The sequence below is a fragment of the Chamaea fasciata genome, unplaced genomic scaffold (genome assembly GCF_029207755.1).
Source record: "Chamaea fasciata isolate MVZ Bird 193981 ecotype frontalis unplaced genomic scaffold, bChaFas1.0.hap1 SCAF_12, whole genome shotgun sequence".
Classification (NCBI taxonomy): Eukaryota; Metazoa; Chordata; class Aves; order Passeriformes; family Sylviidae; genus Chamaea; species Chamaea fasciata.
In genome coordinates this window covers 22,426,764-22,444,084 of record NW_027094097.1, presented here as the reverse complement: position 1 = coordinate 22,444,084, position 17,321 = coordinate 22,426,764, and the positions used below count along the sequence as shown (strand labels likewise).

Below are 17,321 nucleotides of genomic sequence, written 5' to 3'. Positions count from 1 at the left end.
TTATTGTTCTCATTTACTTGGCCCAGCAGTCCCAACTTCATGCATGAAATGAAGTGGGTCTCATTCCTTGCAAAGCACATGCATTTCCCACATCTGAAACAGCTGGCACAGATATGAATATCTGGGATCATATGGCTCAAACACAGTCCTGCTTCTCCAGCAGGAAAACATCTTTTACCCTAAGCAAAAAATGACTGATTTCCCGCCTGCTCCTGGTCTGCATCCTCAAGACTCCATGAAAAGTGTTATTAACTCTGGTAAGAGGCTTCAAGGGCTTTAAATCACAAAGGAGCATTAAACTTTTCCTGTAAGACAGAAAGTTTAGGAAAACAACACTTAGCAGAGTGGGAAGCTCAAGCACCACCAGTGATTCAGCACCCAAATAAACTAAATTGTGCTTTAATGGCACAAATACAATCAAACAAACGCAGAGAAATTCAACCAGGCCTCCCAATTCACCTCTGATCTGGTCTTGGTGGCGAAAGTAGAAACAAAAGCAGAAAATATGAGCTTCACAACATCACTGCACCTCCAGTGTTTCACATGGAGCTGCAAAGTTTTCATTATTTCTTAGTTCACTTTTGGCTGTAATGTGGCAAAACTTCAGTGCATTAAATACCGTGGAACCTTTACTAAATCAGCTGATCTTTCTCCACTTCCAGCAGTTTTCTCTAACCCTAAGATTCAGCTACTGCTGACTTCCCCTTCTCAATTTAGGCAAAAGACCAATTCTAAATACAGAACATACTGCTGGGGCCTGAAACATTTTGATGGTGTATTAGGAGAAAGGGTCATATTTTAGAGTGAGGGTAATCAACACTCAAAATCAACAACAGAATGATAATTGTTTTGAAACACTTATGACATCAAAACTAATGCTTATTCTACAAAAAAAAAAAAATGAACTGAACTACACTGAACAGAAGAAATTCTCAACTGGCTAAAACAGAAACACATCCATTTTTAAAGTGACCCTAACCATGGAATCTAGAACAAAAAAAAGCTATAGACATGATGTGGTGACTTATTTCCTGCTAACTGCATTTGTAGAGTTTTGTTATTGCTTCGACACACTTATACAACAAACATTCTTATCTGCTAGATAAATGCAAAACCAATTCCAGCTCAAGTACCATTAAACACATAGTAGGTTTTGGCAGATAAAATAAATACAGTTCTTCCTATGAAAACAAAAATGACAATGAACCCCCCCCCCCCTTTAAAAGTCTGATTTAGATTTAATTTAGGTTTTAACCAACAAGCAGATGACCAAAAGAACCACTGAACAGCCTCTGAAGCCAAGGCACGTTGCAAAGCGGTTTTTGTTTTAGGCGCATGACATTTCCCCTCTGAAATCTGAATGAGATTCAAACAAACCTTCCAGACTGGACAAAAATGAATGTAGTGTGCCACCGGTCCCATAAAAAAAAGCCCATCAACAGCTTTTTAGCAACCCCACCCTACAGGAAGGTTCATTTGAAAACCATACAGAGAGCCATGCTTTAAACAAAGGCAAACAAAACATGCAAAACGTAACTGGTTTCTCCCACCAATTCCTCTCCACAGGAACCTGTGCCTCCAGTCCCCAGAAACTACAACCCTTGTGTAACACAAATCAAAATATTTTCATAAGCAACAGGTCCTTCAAGACAATAATGAACAAAATCCCAACACAGAGTCTCACATTTCTAACTTCCCCATTCATATTCTCCATTAATCACTTCATTCCTAAATAATCCAGTGAAGTGAACAACTCATAACTGGAAAGGTTTATTTTGTTTCCACGGTACATCAATTGTGCCAATGGCTACAGTGAGTGTCATCAAAGAGAAAAACTAAGGGAGGTAGATGGTCCTTCACTCCTTTTTCACCATATCCTGACACTTGAGGCATAATTTTCCCATTCATTGTCTTCTGCTCATTCTGGTAGTGTCTGCAAGCAGAGTTTATACAGCCATCTCTAATTCCCACGCAGGACAAGCTGGTCTGGTAACGATGCTCCCTGGTGCCAGACAGGGCAGGTTCCTCAAGGCAGCTGCAGCTCACCAAGGTCAGGCACTACAATCCTCTCAAGAAGCCTCAGTGTCCCCCTGCCTGCCGCAGAGGAGCAGGGAGGGACAGGCCACCAGCCCAGGGAGCTCTGCACACAAACCGCTGCAGTGCGGCCAGACCTCAGAACAGGGCTCCAGGGTGCTGATAAAAACCATAATTAAAGCACTCACACAACACTGAGTGGGAATTCTTAAACAGCAGGACTACCCCGCTAGGTTTTTTTCAAGTCCAATTTTATCACAATCTGACCAGCATTTGCATCTCATGTTCTTCAACAAGACAGGCAAAAACAGGTCAAAGAAACCATCATGCATTTCTTCGGTGCCACGCTGAATGTAATTTTGTATGCATTGAGTCATCTGCATCTTCCTCAGCCACTGCCAGCTGCAAGTAGTGGGGGCAGAAGGGAGAATAAAATACTTTCCCAGTAGCCCCATTTGCTGCTATAGCCCTACTCATGGCAGGCTTTACCACAATAGTAACACAGAGTAAAATCTGGCTACAGGTAACAAAATGGAGAATAAATCCAATTGAACTGCTCTGTTAGCAAGCCTCACTCAGTAACCTGAATGTTTGCAAGCCTCACATTCAGGCACCAAAGCAGGGAAATAAAACCTTCCTTAAAAATCACTGCCAAATCCTGTCAGTCTTACAGACTAATTCAATAGTTAGTGTCACTGAAGTCAGCAGTCACCAGTTTTGTACCAGCATTCAGGAGCTGTCAGTAACACCTGTCTGGGATGCTCAGGAGGCACCTCCCAGCACCTTTCCCCCCCCCAACCTCCCAGCAAGGGTGAAGTGTCCTCTCCACTTCCTGGCAATTCCCATTAAGTCAAGCTGTAAGAACGCAGAGCTTATCGTGTCCTTGTTATTTAAACAGAATGGGCAGATATAACTGCCCTGCTCTTGTCTTGGGGTTCAGACACACACTGCTGGAATACAGCACATTACTGAGATCACACTTGCATGGTTTTTAAATAAAATACAAAAACCCCCCCATTGCTTCATTTATGAGAATTCTCTATTCAGCTTTTAAAAGAGAGAAAAATCAACACTTCTGAACTGGCTTCGTGTTCCCATCCGTGTTCACAGGCTAGCCTGCGCTGGAAACCTGGCTAGTCAAAACAATATTAAAACACAGTACTGGAAATCTGGTAACAAACATAAATTAAGTAATTTATTAGTTTTAAGAAGTAAAAGGCGTAATCATAAATTTTGTCAAATACTTGGTCTGCACAGCCTCTAGTTTTACTAGCCTGTTTGGCTATTTTAAAAAGAGAAAGTTCTCTTTTATCACTATCAGAATCAGTCTGTATCCTTTAAAACCCCATTTAATCCCAATTACGAGTAAACATCAAACATCCCACAAATACTAAAACAAGAAAAGAATTTTAATGAGAAAACAGCGAAGAATTTAAAGCAGTCCGACGGAATCCATTGAAATTTTGGGGGGTTTGTTTTTTGTTTAAAGGAAATGGTGCAAAATGTCCTTGCAATCCCAACGCTCCCAGGGCTGTAACCCTTAGATGCCATGCCTTAAAAGGCAAAAAGAGCCCAGACATGCTGGCGAAAGAGAACATTAAACCGGGAGATGTGGCCAGGCCGTGCGGAGCACTGCCAGCTGCGCTGGGGAACGCCGCTCGGCCCGGCTGACACGAGGGATGCAGGAGTAACTCCACCAAAACAGCCGAGCCCCCAGATGCCATTGCCTAACTGCAGATCCCGGGATTTTTTTGGAGCGGAGAGCAGCCGTGGGCCAGGCTGCAGCAGCCGGGAAAAGGCGGTGAGCACACGGAGCCCGGGGCTGCGCACCGAGCCGCGCCTCTGGCCCCGGAGCAACCCAACAACCGCACGAACGACGCCGGCATCTCAGCTTTAAACACCGCTACGTTCAACAAAAAGTTTCGTCCACATTAGATAAAAAGTTTCTAAGCTTCAAGTGCAACAATTAGTTTCTTTTAGAAGAGGGTGCGATCAAACAGCTCATTAATCTATTCACAACATTCAAGAGACAGCATCAGTTTCTAGCATGAAAATAATTTCCTGAGACAGAAGTTACTACAGATTGTTAAAGACTTGGAGAACTTCAGCATTCACAACCATGCTCGTTGCTTTCTTGCCACAAGCGTTTCAGTTCAAAAATGTACGAAAGTACAGAAAATTCCTAATATGGAAATAGTTGTAGTCAATTCATAAAATAATTTGGAAGAAAACTGCCGGACCTGTTTTGAGTAGCGCTGTATCACGGGCAGATTTACAGCATTTGAAAACACCCTGGGATAGCTCCAGTGAAGTCAAAGCAGACGCAGCACCTTGAGCAACTCAGACATGGCACACGACGTGCTCCTGCTCACTGGCACTGCTGGGCTTTCAGCCTCTCTGGAATGAACCAGACAATCCCAACCAGCTCAGCTCACCTGCAGCCTCAACACTTTGGGAACACACGAGCTAAAGAAAATTCAAAGATGTGCAAGAATCACCACCTGAATATCAAGTCAGATGTTAACAGAAGTTTAACTGGATGCTGGAATACTTGTGTAGGTAAAAACGCATCATACTCTTTCACAAGCTAAGGCATTACCCACCAGAGCCTTAATTACAGTTCATTAAACACCACGGTCAGGGATCGGATACTCTGAGTATAGTCCCCAGTTTAATTTGCACAAGGTGAGATTCAAACATCAGAGGATCTCTGCCCACCTGAGCCCCCACTGCAGACTGTGAGTGGCCCTCTGGGTGAGAGCTACACCAGCTCTAGGACCACTCTGCCCATTGTCAGCAATATTTCTGCCCCATCTTTTCTCCACTCCTGGCTGGATGTTCTTACACCTATTCCACATGAGGCTGCTGTTATCCAGCTTTTGCTTCCCTCCTCCCGTATTCGGGATTTGATGGTACAAGTTCCAGGGAAACCTAAACATTACTGCCACGTTTTGGAAGCAACTACACAAATCATCTGAGAATTAGGTGACTTTTTTTTTTAAATAAGAATGTATTTTTAATAGCAGCTCTAATAAATGGCGACTTCAGCACTACAAAACAACAGCAGGTGACCCATTGTTAAGAGGACTGCCTTGGACCGGCTCCCTGGAACAGAGGCTAGACAAGGTTGAGAGAATAAAAGCAGGTATTAATTAAAGAACTTCAACAGGTACACCTTGGGCAGTCAGAAGCCTCCAAGGGGGCCTACACCCAAGATGGATGATGGTGACCAGTTTTTCAGACAATTTTAAGTTTGGTCCGTTTATATATCAGGGTTTAATCCTCCCATTACAGCTTCAGGTAATGGAGTCAAATTCCCCCTGGTTTGCTCCCCCCTCCATTCACTTTCGTTTATACTTTTCAGGGCCTGAGGTTTTGTTTTTTCTGACAAAAATGTGAGGAGAGTTAACTAACACTCTGTATGGAGTTTATACACTAATGCATTGCAGGATTTGAAAAACACAAAAGCTAAAATCCTAAGGCATCAAGATGCCCCTTCGTTGTGCACTTGGTTCTATTTGTTTCAGTTGTGCATTTGGTTCTCTCGAAGTTTCAGTGCCAAATTATTTGCTGAGGTCCTGAAGCCAGAGAGATTTTGATGAAATGCAATTTTGAGCACAGGAGGATGATGGCTACCGAAAAGTGTGCAGGTTGATTTGACAAAACAATGCACTAACTCCCACCAGAACCAGCAGATTCCTCCAACAGTGATTATGTTACAAGAAAAACACAACCTCTTAAATTTCTAGTCCTTGTCTTCTTATCTCAAGATGATAATTAAATCACTAGGGAGCCTCATCAACAAAAGACATTACCAGAAACATTACAAGAAGTAAAGGTAGCTTTCCAATTATTAATACCATGAGAACGAATTAGTGTAGTCCGTCTATTACTGTTGCACTGGTTCATAATGGAAGGGAAAAAAATACAGCATACTTGGTACAGACATTGTAGGAATTTCTTCAGAAATCAGGATTTAAAAACTATCCACCATCTTAAGAGGAAATTATTAACAGGAATTTGGAGTTTACTGGCAGGAGGATATGATACCATGGCCAGATGACAGTTAAAGAGACACCACGAAAGAAACCAAAACCTACTTACCTTTCTGTGGGAAGACAGCCACAGTCATTTCTTTAGTTGTTCACAAGAAAAAAAAAAAAAAAAAAAAAAAGAAAAAAAAAAAAGAAAAAAGCAAAGCTAAACAGAGTTATCTAAATATTCTTCCACAGAAAATGTGAGGATAAAAATATCACCACACAGCAATGCAGATCTACAACCTTTAAAGAGAAATCTTTTTGAAGAAAAATCAAGAGTTTCAGAGGCACTGAAGAGACACCTGAAGAGGATTTCTAAGCACATTTGTGCATTACAAATTTGATCCTCTCAATATGATACGATAACAGCCTTTTTCTAAGACCAAATACCAGAGATCACCAGTATCAGCTGTGATACTCAGCATCTTCTGAACAAGCTACAAACAAACCACCAAAAATCAAAGCTCAGCACGACACAGAAAAAAAAAATCACAATGGTTTCTTACGGTAACGCACATTCATCGTTTGGAGAGCGTAAAGAGAATGAAAAGGTGGACGATGCAGCTCATCAGAGAGTGACTACAGATTGCCAGTGTGATCCTGGGATGAGAGAGGAGAAGTGTGTGGACAGGTGACATTGCACAGGGTGGTGGGAGGCAGCCCAAAGGGCAGCACTGCTCAGGTGCGGCTGCCGAGAGCCCGGCCCCTCCGGCACACGGGGCACAGCCCCCCGGCCAGCGCTGTCCAAACCTCCCCGTCCTGCCTCGTGCAGCAGGAACAGGCTGGATGAGGGCACCACGAGGACTTGCAGCAAGCGGCAGCGTTAACGCAGGAACAAAGAGCGATAAATCGCTTGAACTAAATCCACAACGAAAAGGAGGAAAGCTTCTGCCCCTTCAAAGCGCAGAATAAATGAAGAGCACTAAACCTGAAGGTGAAACTGTCACCTATGAATAAACTAGGCAGGTACAGGGCTGCCGGGGACCCAAAGTCCCCTCGGAGGCTCGGGTGTCTCCTGCAGTGCTCTGCTTTTCACCGGGAGCACCGAGTGCTTCCCACCAGGACTGATGGCCTGACTGCTGTGACCTCGTCCAGAACATCACCCCCTGCCCTCTACCAGCTCCCTGGGACTGAATTAACGCCCCACTGACAGAAACCAAGCAATGCAAAAGCAATCCCCTTTACTCACACTGATCCAGTGGTCCCCGGGTAACTTCCCTGACGCAGATGGAGCTGCCTGGGAAGCACCCAGCTCCTGCTCCAGCCACCCATGCCCAGCTGGGAATCACACCCAGAGCACCGCAGGGCCAAAGGAGCAGGCAAGTCAGACGTGGCACATCACACACGGGGGGGGGAGGTCAGGGGCTCCATCTAATCCTCCCCTCCAGCTGAGAGGCTGAGCTCAAGACACAAGGCAGCAATAACTAGATATGAAATTACTGAACACCTCAGAATAGCTTTCAACCAGATTCTAATAGTCAGCAATTAGCTAGTTCCTTGGAACATAAATGTTATTACTCTAATTTTCTAATATAATTAACAATGAGAATCCTCAATGGTCTTATTATCCATGTAGGCATGCATTCCTGGCTTTTGAATGTTGTTTTTTCATTGCACCAGAACCTGACAGCCAAGAGTTTCACTGTAGTCCTGGCCTCAGCAACCCATTTCTGAATCTGGAAACGGATAATGACAGTAAGCCACAAAACAACTTTTTTTCAATGTTCAACTACTCTCCACCAATGACGATGGAACTTTTTATTCCGAGAACTGTGAACATCTGAACTGCTATTCCCATCAGATTTCATTTAGCTCGACTGCTGCCTCCCCTGGCAATATCAAATGCTACAGACAAGAAGACGAGAGCGAGCACAGAGTGATACTTCCCAGTGCACTCATCAGCATCTCACAGCTCAGAGACCTCCCAAGCAGAAGTATTATCTTCTTTAAAAGGAATCTCTGATGGATTTTTGTAGCATTTGGAACAAACACATGAGGAGAAGAATGTCTAGGGCTGTCTAGCCACAGGAGCCATCACCAACCCCCACAAATGCCATCTACCATCTCTCAGCCAGCACAAGCTGAGAGGTTTCTGCCTCTTGCTGCTTCCACCAGAAGGCTGCTCCATGACCCCACTGCTCCAGGTGAACCATTCCCAACTGCTGCCAATGTCACAGGAACTGACCAGGCACAATTCTTCACACCCACTGGCCCAGCTGTTAAAGGTGATGCATGTTACTTTAAATCGGGTGCCTGTGCAGACCTGGCAGGATTCCCATGAGAACCAACAGGATTCCCAACAGGATCCTGCCTGGTTTTCCTTTCCTTAAAGCCTATGAACAGTCCATCTGGAGCTACACTCCCAGAAAAACTGAGCAGCGGACAAAGGGCAGCCACAACTGGCCATGGAAATTTCAGTAGGAAATCTGTCTATGCCCAGCTTTAATGACAGTAAGATCCTTGGAGGTGCAGAATTACAATAATCAAAGAATAATAATAATAATAATGTATTTTGACAAGCTGAAAACTAAAATGAAGAGGAGAAAAAAAAAAAAAGCAGTCTCATCTAAAATGAATCTAAAATGAAACTATTTCCAGCGAAGAGGTAGAACCTGCTAACCAGCTCATCTACTTTGCATGACAGAATGGGCCCCTCCTGACTCCTCACACAGTAAACACCTTTCTTTAGGAACCACACTCAGGAAAAAGGAGGACTGTCCTTAGGAAATTCAAGGGAATGGAGAGAAAGTACTGAAATAAAACAAATCATTTGAGGACATCTACAGCAAAGTTTTCCAGTGACATCCATTTCATTATTGTACAACAGTCTCCACGGGAAGTAAAAAGGCCTCGAAAACATGAGAAACAAATTCATGCCAAAAAGTAATGCGAATAAATTCTAAAGAACATTCCTGCTCTGCTCTCCAAGGACAGCCACCTCTCTCTCACACTTTCCATGAGAAAAGGTACTGCTCCTTTTAAATGCCCAAAAGTCAACAGCGACAACCTCTCCGAAAGAAAAACATTTCTTTGGTTAGCACACAAGTGCACTGACTTCTCCCTGACTTCCCTTTTGAGTTCAAAGTCTCATTAGAACAAAACCAAAAGGCACGAACCAAACATGAAAGCTCCAAGCTACCTAAAGTCCTCTCCTCTCTTCCATTTCCCTCTGTGTCCTTCGTGTGTCACTTCCCACCTGCCTGGAGACACCCTCACGTGTCTTGGGCACTCCAGGAGCCCTGCACACTCCTTTCCTGAGGTGGTCCAACACTCCCCATCCTCCTCCAAGCTGCTGCTGTAAAGAGGCTATGGCTGCATCCCCAGTACAGCAGATGTTCCCTCACAGATCCCAACAAAAACACACGACTATTTCAACAGGACTCGGAGATCCAGGCAAAAGACTCCTTTCTGAAAAGCTCACCTACCTGGCAATAACACTGTCAGAATCAGGGAAATCAGTTCAATGCTAAGCTGATCCACACGGGCCCTTTCCCTCACTCCCTCACTGTTCCTCACGCTGCTATTACTGACCACTGGCAGGCAGATCCAAGGACTGGGAACTCTTCAGCTTGGCCATAAAGAGGAGCTGTAAGCCCTAAATTGTACAGTTTTCCAGTCTGCAACCCAATCTAAACTTAGCAAAAAACCAAAGCAAGGCTCAGAAATAAGCTGCACATACACAAAACATCATCACAACCCATTATGTTGGTGCCCCTTCAAAGGACACTTCGGGGCACATTCTCTTGAAATATTAATGAGTTCAAACCATTGTCCCCTCTAACAGCACTTACATTACTCCACATGCCTACAATGTCATCATGGTTTCTCTCTTCTAACAACCCCTTTATTTGAATCCATAAAGGTAAATCTACAACAAATTAACAGAGCCTTACACCTATTTTAAGTGAAGTGGGGTTTTCCCCGTTCCCTGTTCCTTCTGCTTCTGACAGGCAAAATCAAAAACGGGCATTTGTAAGCAGGGCCATCCAAGCCCTTTTTTCTTCTCACAGCACCACAGGGCAGTTTGTGGGAAGCCCTTCAACCGAAGACTAGAACAAGCAGCAGCAATGTTTGCCTCGAGCTGATATTTTGCCTGCCAATCACGAATGTATTTTAAGACAAATCCCGATGCTAAATGAAGCACATGCATTGTAATCTTTCCTGTAACATTCTTTTTTACTATTATACATTTAGAGACTTTTATCTTAACCAGTACTTGTCTTTTTCCACTTTGTAATGGTTTTTTTTTGTGTGCCAGAGTTCCTTTTCGTCTTTAAGAGATGGAGTTCTACACCACAGTAGAACTTGTTACATTTAGGTTCCTTCAGTATTTTTGTAAAAGCGTTATTTATATTGTAATTGAAATAATTATACTTGGCAAATAAGCAACCTAAGTACACGGTGGAATGTGCTCTCTCTCCTTTCTTTTCCAACACTGGCTCAGCTTTCCATTGGTTTGCAAATATCACTAGTCTGCTCTTCCATTACCATGAACGAGGAGTTTTTTTGAGTACAACTAACCAGGCTGAGGTGGGGCACAGCCTTCCTACACGAGCTGATTTAATTTCTTCTTAACTGCTGCCCCTCTACGTTCATACACTCCTGGGAACCACAAGCAATAGCTCAGATCACTGTTATGAAAAGAGCACAAAGCATGGCTCAGTTCCAGGGAAGACACTGCTCTGCAAGTAAAAATCTTCCCTCCGATGAACTGGGAGCAGCAGCGTCTTTGTCCAGAGACAAGGAAACCTCTCTACCTCCAGCAGAGCGTGGTTTCCCCCCATCTTTATTTACACGACTTCAAAACTTATGAGGTGTACTCCATGTATCTTTGGGATTTGTTCCAAGCAAGTCAGATTTAATAATAAAGGATTCAGTTACGATCGGTAATTAGTCACGTTAATGACAAGTTTTTAACAAGACTCGCCACAGTTATTAGCGTACTGCAGAAAGGATCTGCAGTAGGAACTGAAACAAAAATCCCGAGGGCGGATTATTTCAGTGTATCAGGCAGCACCACGCCAGGATTTCCACCACATGGACAGTTTTTAACAGCTCGAAGACAGGTAGATGTTGCGCAGTGCTGACAGATCCCTTGGCTCCAGTCCTGAACACACACAGTGCACACACTGCTGGTCCCTGTTGTTCTACTGGGCTAACACGCTCACTGCTACCACTCGCAGAGCACAGCTCCTACCCTGCGCTGAGGGGATGAGAAGAAAACAAATCACACTTCCAAATCCTGCATTTTACTGGGCATTCATAAAACGTGAACTCATCACCAGAGTCCTCTATAAACTTGTGTGCAGCTGAAGCCAGGATACTTCCAATGTGTTTTTCATGAAACCTGTATGTGCAAGTTTTGCTTGTACTAACCAGCAGTGGTTTTAAATGCCAAAGTTATATATATGAAATATTAAAATGTTTCTGGCATCACTCATTTCAAATAACTTACAGGAATTTGCAGGACCCTGTAAGAAATTACTTCAAAATCTATTTCAAGGTGATTGCCATTTTCATAAAACACCTCTTTTCCTAATATCCTGAAAAACACACTTGTTGACTTGAAAAACATAAATATCATAGCGACTTGGAAAACAGATCAGATGAAGTCAAACATCAGCACTAGCACCGCCGAAACTGCTGCAGCGCTCTGGTGTTTATTACGTGTTCCACTGCTGGGGTGGTCCAAGCCTTGCACGGGCTCCATCAAGCTGAACCAGCTCAGGTGTCCAAAGTACACGAACGAACGCAGCTCACGTTTAATTTCACAATACAAAATCTCACGTTTGCTGTTCCGGGGTTTTTTAAGGGTTTCTTTCTTTTTACTCGGTGGATTTCAGAGAACTCCAGCCAGCTAAGGGCAAGCCGGCGAGCGAGGGCTCTGAGAGGTGCGGGCGGGTCCGGCGGGGAGCGGCGGAGCCTCCCCCGGGCACGGCCGGGGGGCGCCCCGGGCACCGCGACGCCCGCTCGGGGCCAGAACGAGCGGCGCGGCCACCGAGCGGCGGCCGCGCCGCCCCGGCCCCGCGGCGGCGACCCGCGGGCACACGGCCCGGGTGAAAGGCGCTCCCGCGGCCCCGGCAGCCCGCACGGCCCGGCCGGGCCCGCCCCTCACGCCGCCCGGCCGCAGCCCCGCTCCCCGCCGCGGTACTCACCACCTCGGCCAGCTTCAGCCTGCCCAGGGTGCCCCGCAGGTAGTCCAGGTCGCAGCGCAGGCCGCCCAGCCCGCGGCGCTGGCTGACGGGCTCCGTGGTGGGCTGGTAGGGGCTGCTGGCCGCCGAGATCATGGAGGCGCTGGACGCCTCGCCGTCGAAGCCCTCCAGGTCATCGCCGTTCCTCATGGTGCCGGTGCCGCCGGGGGGGGTGGCCGCGGGCTCCGGCCCGAGCGCCGCGCTCAGCTAAGGCAGCGAGGGCTGCATGGCCGCCCCGCGCCCGCCTCAGGCGCAGCGGCGCGGGGAGCGCCCGGGCAGCATCGCGCGGAGCGGGGCCGCGCTGCGGCGCGGAGCGGTGCCCCGGTGCGGGGCGGTGAGGCCCGGAGCGCTGCCCCGGGGCGGGGCGGTGCGGAGAGGCCCGGAGCGCTGCCCCGGTGCGGTGCGGAAAGGCGCGGAGGGTGCGCGGAGCGGAGCCGCGCTGTCCCGGTGCGGAGCCGTGCCCCGGCCGCGGAGCCCCGAGTGCCGCAGCCCGCCCCGCCGCTCCGGAGCGCGCTCCCAGCTCCGCTGCCCTGCTTCTGATCCCGATGCCGGTTCGGGTCCCGGTCCCGGTCCCGGCAGAGCAGCCCGGCTCCGAGCAGCGCCGCCGCACCGCTCCTCCCCCTGCGCGGAGCGGAAAGGGCGGGCAGGGCCCGCCCCGGAGGGCGCGCAGCCGGGCGGTGCCTGCGCCGCGCCCGCCCCGCGGGGAGGGCCGCGCACCTGCCCCGGGCTCCGCGCCCCGCCCGGCCCGGCCCGGCCCGAGCTGCTCCCGCTGCCCCGCCCGGCCCGCCGCCGCTCGGCTTTCTGCACCCGCTGCTGGCGCCGGCAGCTGCCCCGGGCTCACGGCCGGGCCCCTGCGCTGACACCGCGCCCGAGCGGCTCCGGCAGCAGAAACCTCCGCGCCGTTCTTCCACGAGTGTTGTGTTTCGAAGCAGTGACAGTTGCAAGGTAGCTTTGACTGGCTGTGAATCAGGTTTTGGGGGTACTTTTGCTGTGTCACGACGAGTAAGGACAAATTGCAACATAACCTGGCAAATCCAAGTGAGTGAAATGCAGCTAGGTTATTTTTTTTTAACACAGCCAGACCGCTGTGTACCACGGTGAAGTTCAAGTGTTCCGTGTCGCATCCTGTGATCTGCCATGGTTATCAGGCAGGCTCTGCCACACCCGTGCTCCTGTTCTTGTCACTGACAGTCTACACTGTCACCTGTTCCACATTACAGGACTTGAACACGTTAACAATTCTAGCGTCTTCCTCTGGCCTCCAAGAGTCTGACTGCTACAGCCCTTCTGTTTTCTGTGATCACTGTCGATTATCCACCTGGGGTTTCCTTTCCAGTTACCTGTGTGTTCTACTTCATGTCTCCCTTTCAGTTCCTTGAAACTGCTTTGATCCTTCTTTTCATAGGTTCTGCCCTGTACACTGTACACGTGATTTTTGATTTCAAGATACTTTTCTTCTTTCGTTTGGCCTCTGAGTAAACATCCCCAGAGAAGGAAGCCCAAGGAGACAGCCTCGGAGAGAGAACCAGGGAAAGAGTCAGGGGCTTGTTCACCACTAACAGTCGTGGCTTGGTTAACTGGAGCCACAGCTGACAGCGCAAAGTCCTTCCGCAGCTTCTCTGCTACGCCCTGGGCCTGGAAGAGGCTGATATTCTCAAACAAGGTGAAGAGTTGGAGACATGTAAAAGAAACTCATCGCCCTTTTGTGAAGGGTGAGTGGCAGGGAAAAAAAAAAGAAAACATGAGCAGAGCATGGAGAAGGAGGGTAATTCTTGCTTGGGTCACATGAACCTGGCCTAACAATATACTATCATATAAGTGTAAGGGGAAAATACTGCTGTGGAACAGGGCTGGACCAATAGGTGTTTTCAGTCTCTTATTTCAGTTCTTGTGTAAGTCTGGGGAAATCACAACTCTCACAAAGCTCTTTTTCTTGCAGGAAGTATCACGAGTATGTGGTTGTCACTGGGGAGAGCATCTCTGGATTGTAACTTAAGGCTCCATGGCTGTTTCAGGAAACAGGTTATGCATATTTACCTGCAGAGACATTTAGCCTTTATTTTGAAGAACTGCTGTGGCAGTTCCAGAAAACTATCCTGAGAAAAACAAGGAAAATGTTCCTGAAACATCCAGTGAGTATTATTTTGGTCAATCTTTTGCAATTCTAACCAAAACACATCAATGTGTTGAAAGAGAATCAAAAGCTGGCGTTGAAGGACAGAGGGTTGAGTGGTTTAGCGAAAGGTGGGGTGGTAGGAGATCTTTATTCTGGCTGTTTGCTTAGTGCCTCCTGCACACCCTTCTGCAAACTTCTTAATAACTTCCTTCTCCCATGGAGTGGAGAACATGAAGTGTAAATGTATTTAAATCATGAGAACAATTCGGGGGTGCTGGGAGATGCGGACACACCAAACCCCTCTGGTTTTGGGCAGGCAATTCCCAGGGTAGGGAGAGCACAGTGAGCGAGCTCTGCTCCAGCAGGGTGTTCCTGGGGCAAGAGGAGGGCTGGTCCCAGCCTGTGCTGAGTGTCCCATCTCCTGGGACAGCAGCTCCTGAGCGTCCCATCTCCCAGGGCACAACCCTGCCAGGAGGGCCCACACCAAGCCCAGGCCATGCCGGGGATCCCTGGCTTGCTCCTGCACGGGTGGGTGGGCTGGACTGACTTGGCAAGGCTGCTGAGGCTGCTGCCAACATTTAACAAAGGAATCCTTTACACACATTCTTGCCTGATACGGCACCTTTTCAGCTCTGCAGCAGGGAAAGGAAAAAAATGTCTACGTTTAATATGTAAATAAAAGTAGTGATCCAGGAAAAAAGGTCACTGCATTCATCCCGGGCGGATCAGATCGCTCTCAGATAACTTTGGCTTTACAAGTTTCCAGCACAGCCTGCCATTCCATTGTGTGCCTGCTCATGGAGACCAGGAAAATGGGGAACTGGGTCAGTGATCAGCACTCAAGACACCACCATAGTATCGAGCTAATCAGATCAGGGAATTCATCACTGAGTTCTTCGCATCCAGCTAAAATATGATTGAAGAGTGAAAACAAGGAAGAAAAAGCACTGAGGAAAAAACAAGTATGCTGTTCATAGACACTGTAATTAAATGATCTGTTTGATAGAGAATGGTTAAGTCCGCTTTGACAGAATTAAAAACTCCCCATCAGAAAGAATCACCAGGACACTTGTCATAAATTAAAACCAGCTGGTGATTTAGGTGTAAAAAGCAGCTGAAAGAGAATCTTAAATATTCTCAGTGAAGAAACTCAACAAAGAGACTTTGATCTCTCAACCTTCATCTCAGCTATTCCTACAACCTCTCATAAACTTGTGAACCAGTTGTGGGTTCTTTTCATTAAGCATATTTGAGTGCTATTTCCAACATTAAAACCTGTGATTCTATTCCAGCAGAATAGGAATATCAACTCAAAACCAGATTTTTGAAGTCCATTTATGTAGTTTTAACACACTTAAAATATTTTAATGCTTAAACATAAAATTTTGTAGATCTGAATGGTGCTTATTAGGAACGGTGGTTTAATGCAGTTAGGAGTGTAAAAGGCATCAGAATCCTAACAGGAAAGTTACATCTGTGCAAGTACCTGAAAAGAGCTGAGAGGTTCTTTAAGAAAAGGCTCCGGTATTTCCACATGACCTACCAAAGGGAAGGAGCACTGGTATGCTGCCAAATTCCAGGAGAGCTCAGCAGTGATTAGAGTTTAACTTTGGCATCAGACAGGAGGCTTTTTTCCCCTTGAAATTTTCAATGTACAAAGTGCTGAAGGTTTTTCCCAGCTTTTCACTTGGGGGGAAAAGAAAAAAACCAAGCTCCACCCTCAAAAGCTAATAAAGAACTTGCTTTCGGAAAACATCTGTTAGCTTTGAGTGCCTTAGTGCAGGGAATTGTGTGTTTTCCCAGTGTGGGGGTGTGGTGTGCGCACTGGTTCTGAAGCCATGAGCAGCATGGGAGGTGGGCAAATCATTTTGCTGAGTCAGAAGTAGGAATTAATACAAGAAGAAACTGCAAGTTCTGACAAAGACTTTAAGCAGAAGGAAAACTGTCTGGGATGGTGGGGAGTCTTGAGGTCAGTCCTCTAATACTGCTGGACAATGTGACAATTCCATGTCACCACATCCAGCCACAGCTGGGCGCTGCAGCCTCCCAGCCTCACACCACTGGGAAAGGCACCTCAGGAACATCTCCAGTGAGGAGCCCTCACATCCAGTGAGGAGACCTGGATTCCGCAGCTGGGAGTCAAAAAACAGTCCTAGCAGCTGAGGAAAGGAGTCAAAGCACGGCCCTGCCAACTGAGGAAATGGGTCAAAGCACAGCCCTGCCAACTGAGGGAAGTTCAGAGAGAAGCAGAGAGGAGAATAGAAAGAAGCTGAGGTGAAGGGGAACTTCTAAGAGCTTCTTGCAGGTCCCACTGGCTGAGAGCACCGTGACTGTTTGTCCAGGGTCTCTTGGGCACACAAGCACAGTAAGGGATTCCTGGGCTTTTCATCTTAAAAAAGTGCAGCTTCAGTAGCCAAAAGTGGTATTGAGTCCTACTCCTCTTCTCAGCTACAACATTGGCCCATGCAGACTTTCACCACCTGGGTTCCAGCCCTGAGGCCTTGGAAAATAAACAGAGCAGCCCTGGAGCTCCCCAGGCCTCAGCCACTGGTGACAGTCCCCAGCCCCAGGGGTGCCACCAGCTCTCACAGCTGGTACCAGAGGCAGCAGCAGCTGAAGTCCCCACAGGACCCTGCCAAGAAGATTAAGAGGACAGGTAAAAGTGTCACTTCTGGAACTTCACCATCACTATCAGGAAACAGTATTTCCCTTCCAAAAACAAACCAAAAAGAAAAAAATCCTCCCCCTCCTCCCCCCCCGCAAAACCAAGAAAGGCAATGCTGCCAAACGAATCAGTCAGACCCTTACCTTGCAGACATGAACATGACTTCATGTGCTTTTAACAATGAGCTATTCACAGAACCTTTTTTTTTTTTTTTAAACTCCAGGATTAGGGACTGACACTTCATTCTGTGTCATCTACTGGTCCAGTTTGGTGGTGAA

General features: G+C 47.0%; 1 protein-coding gene and 1 long non-coding RNA gene across 2 annotated transcripts in view; one reads left to right on the top strand and one right to left on the bottom strand.

Annotated features, from left to right (window-relative positions):
- Positions 1–12,412, bottom strand: part of CMTM4 (CKLF like MARVEL transmembrane domain containing 4) — a 29,159-nt gene extending 16,747 nt beyond the window's left edge. Inside the window, exon 1 of the mRNA XM_066194973.1 lies at positions 12,227–12,412. Coding sequence (XP_066051070.1) covers positions 12,227–12,412 — 186 coding nt within the window. The remainder of the gene's footprint in view (positions 1–12,226) is intronic.
- A 694-nt stretch (positions 12,413–13,106) lies between these two features.
- On the top strand, positions 13,107–16,136 carry LOC136295790 (uncharacterized). The gene is made up of 4 exons (XR_010722797.1): positions 13,107–13,207; positions 13,668–13,974; positions 14,202–14,394; positions 15,138–16,136. It is a non-coding gene; the product is annotated as an uncharacterized lncRNA (long non-coding RNA).
- Positions 16,137–17,321: the final 1,185 nt, after the last annotated feature.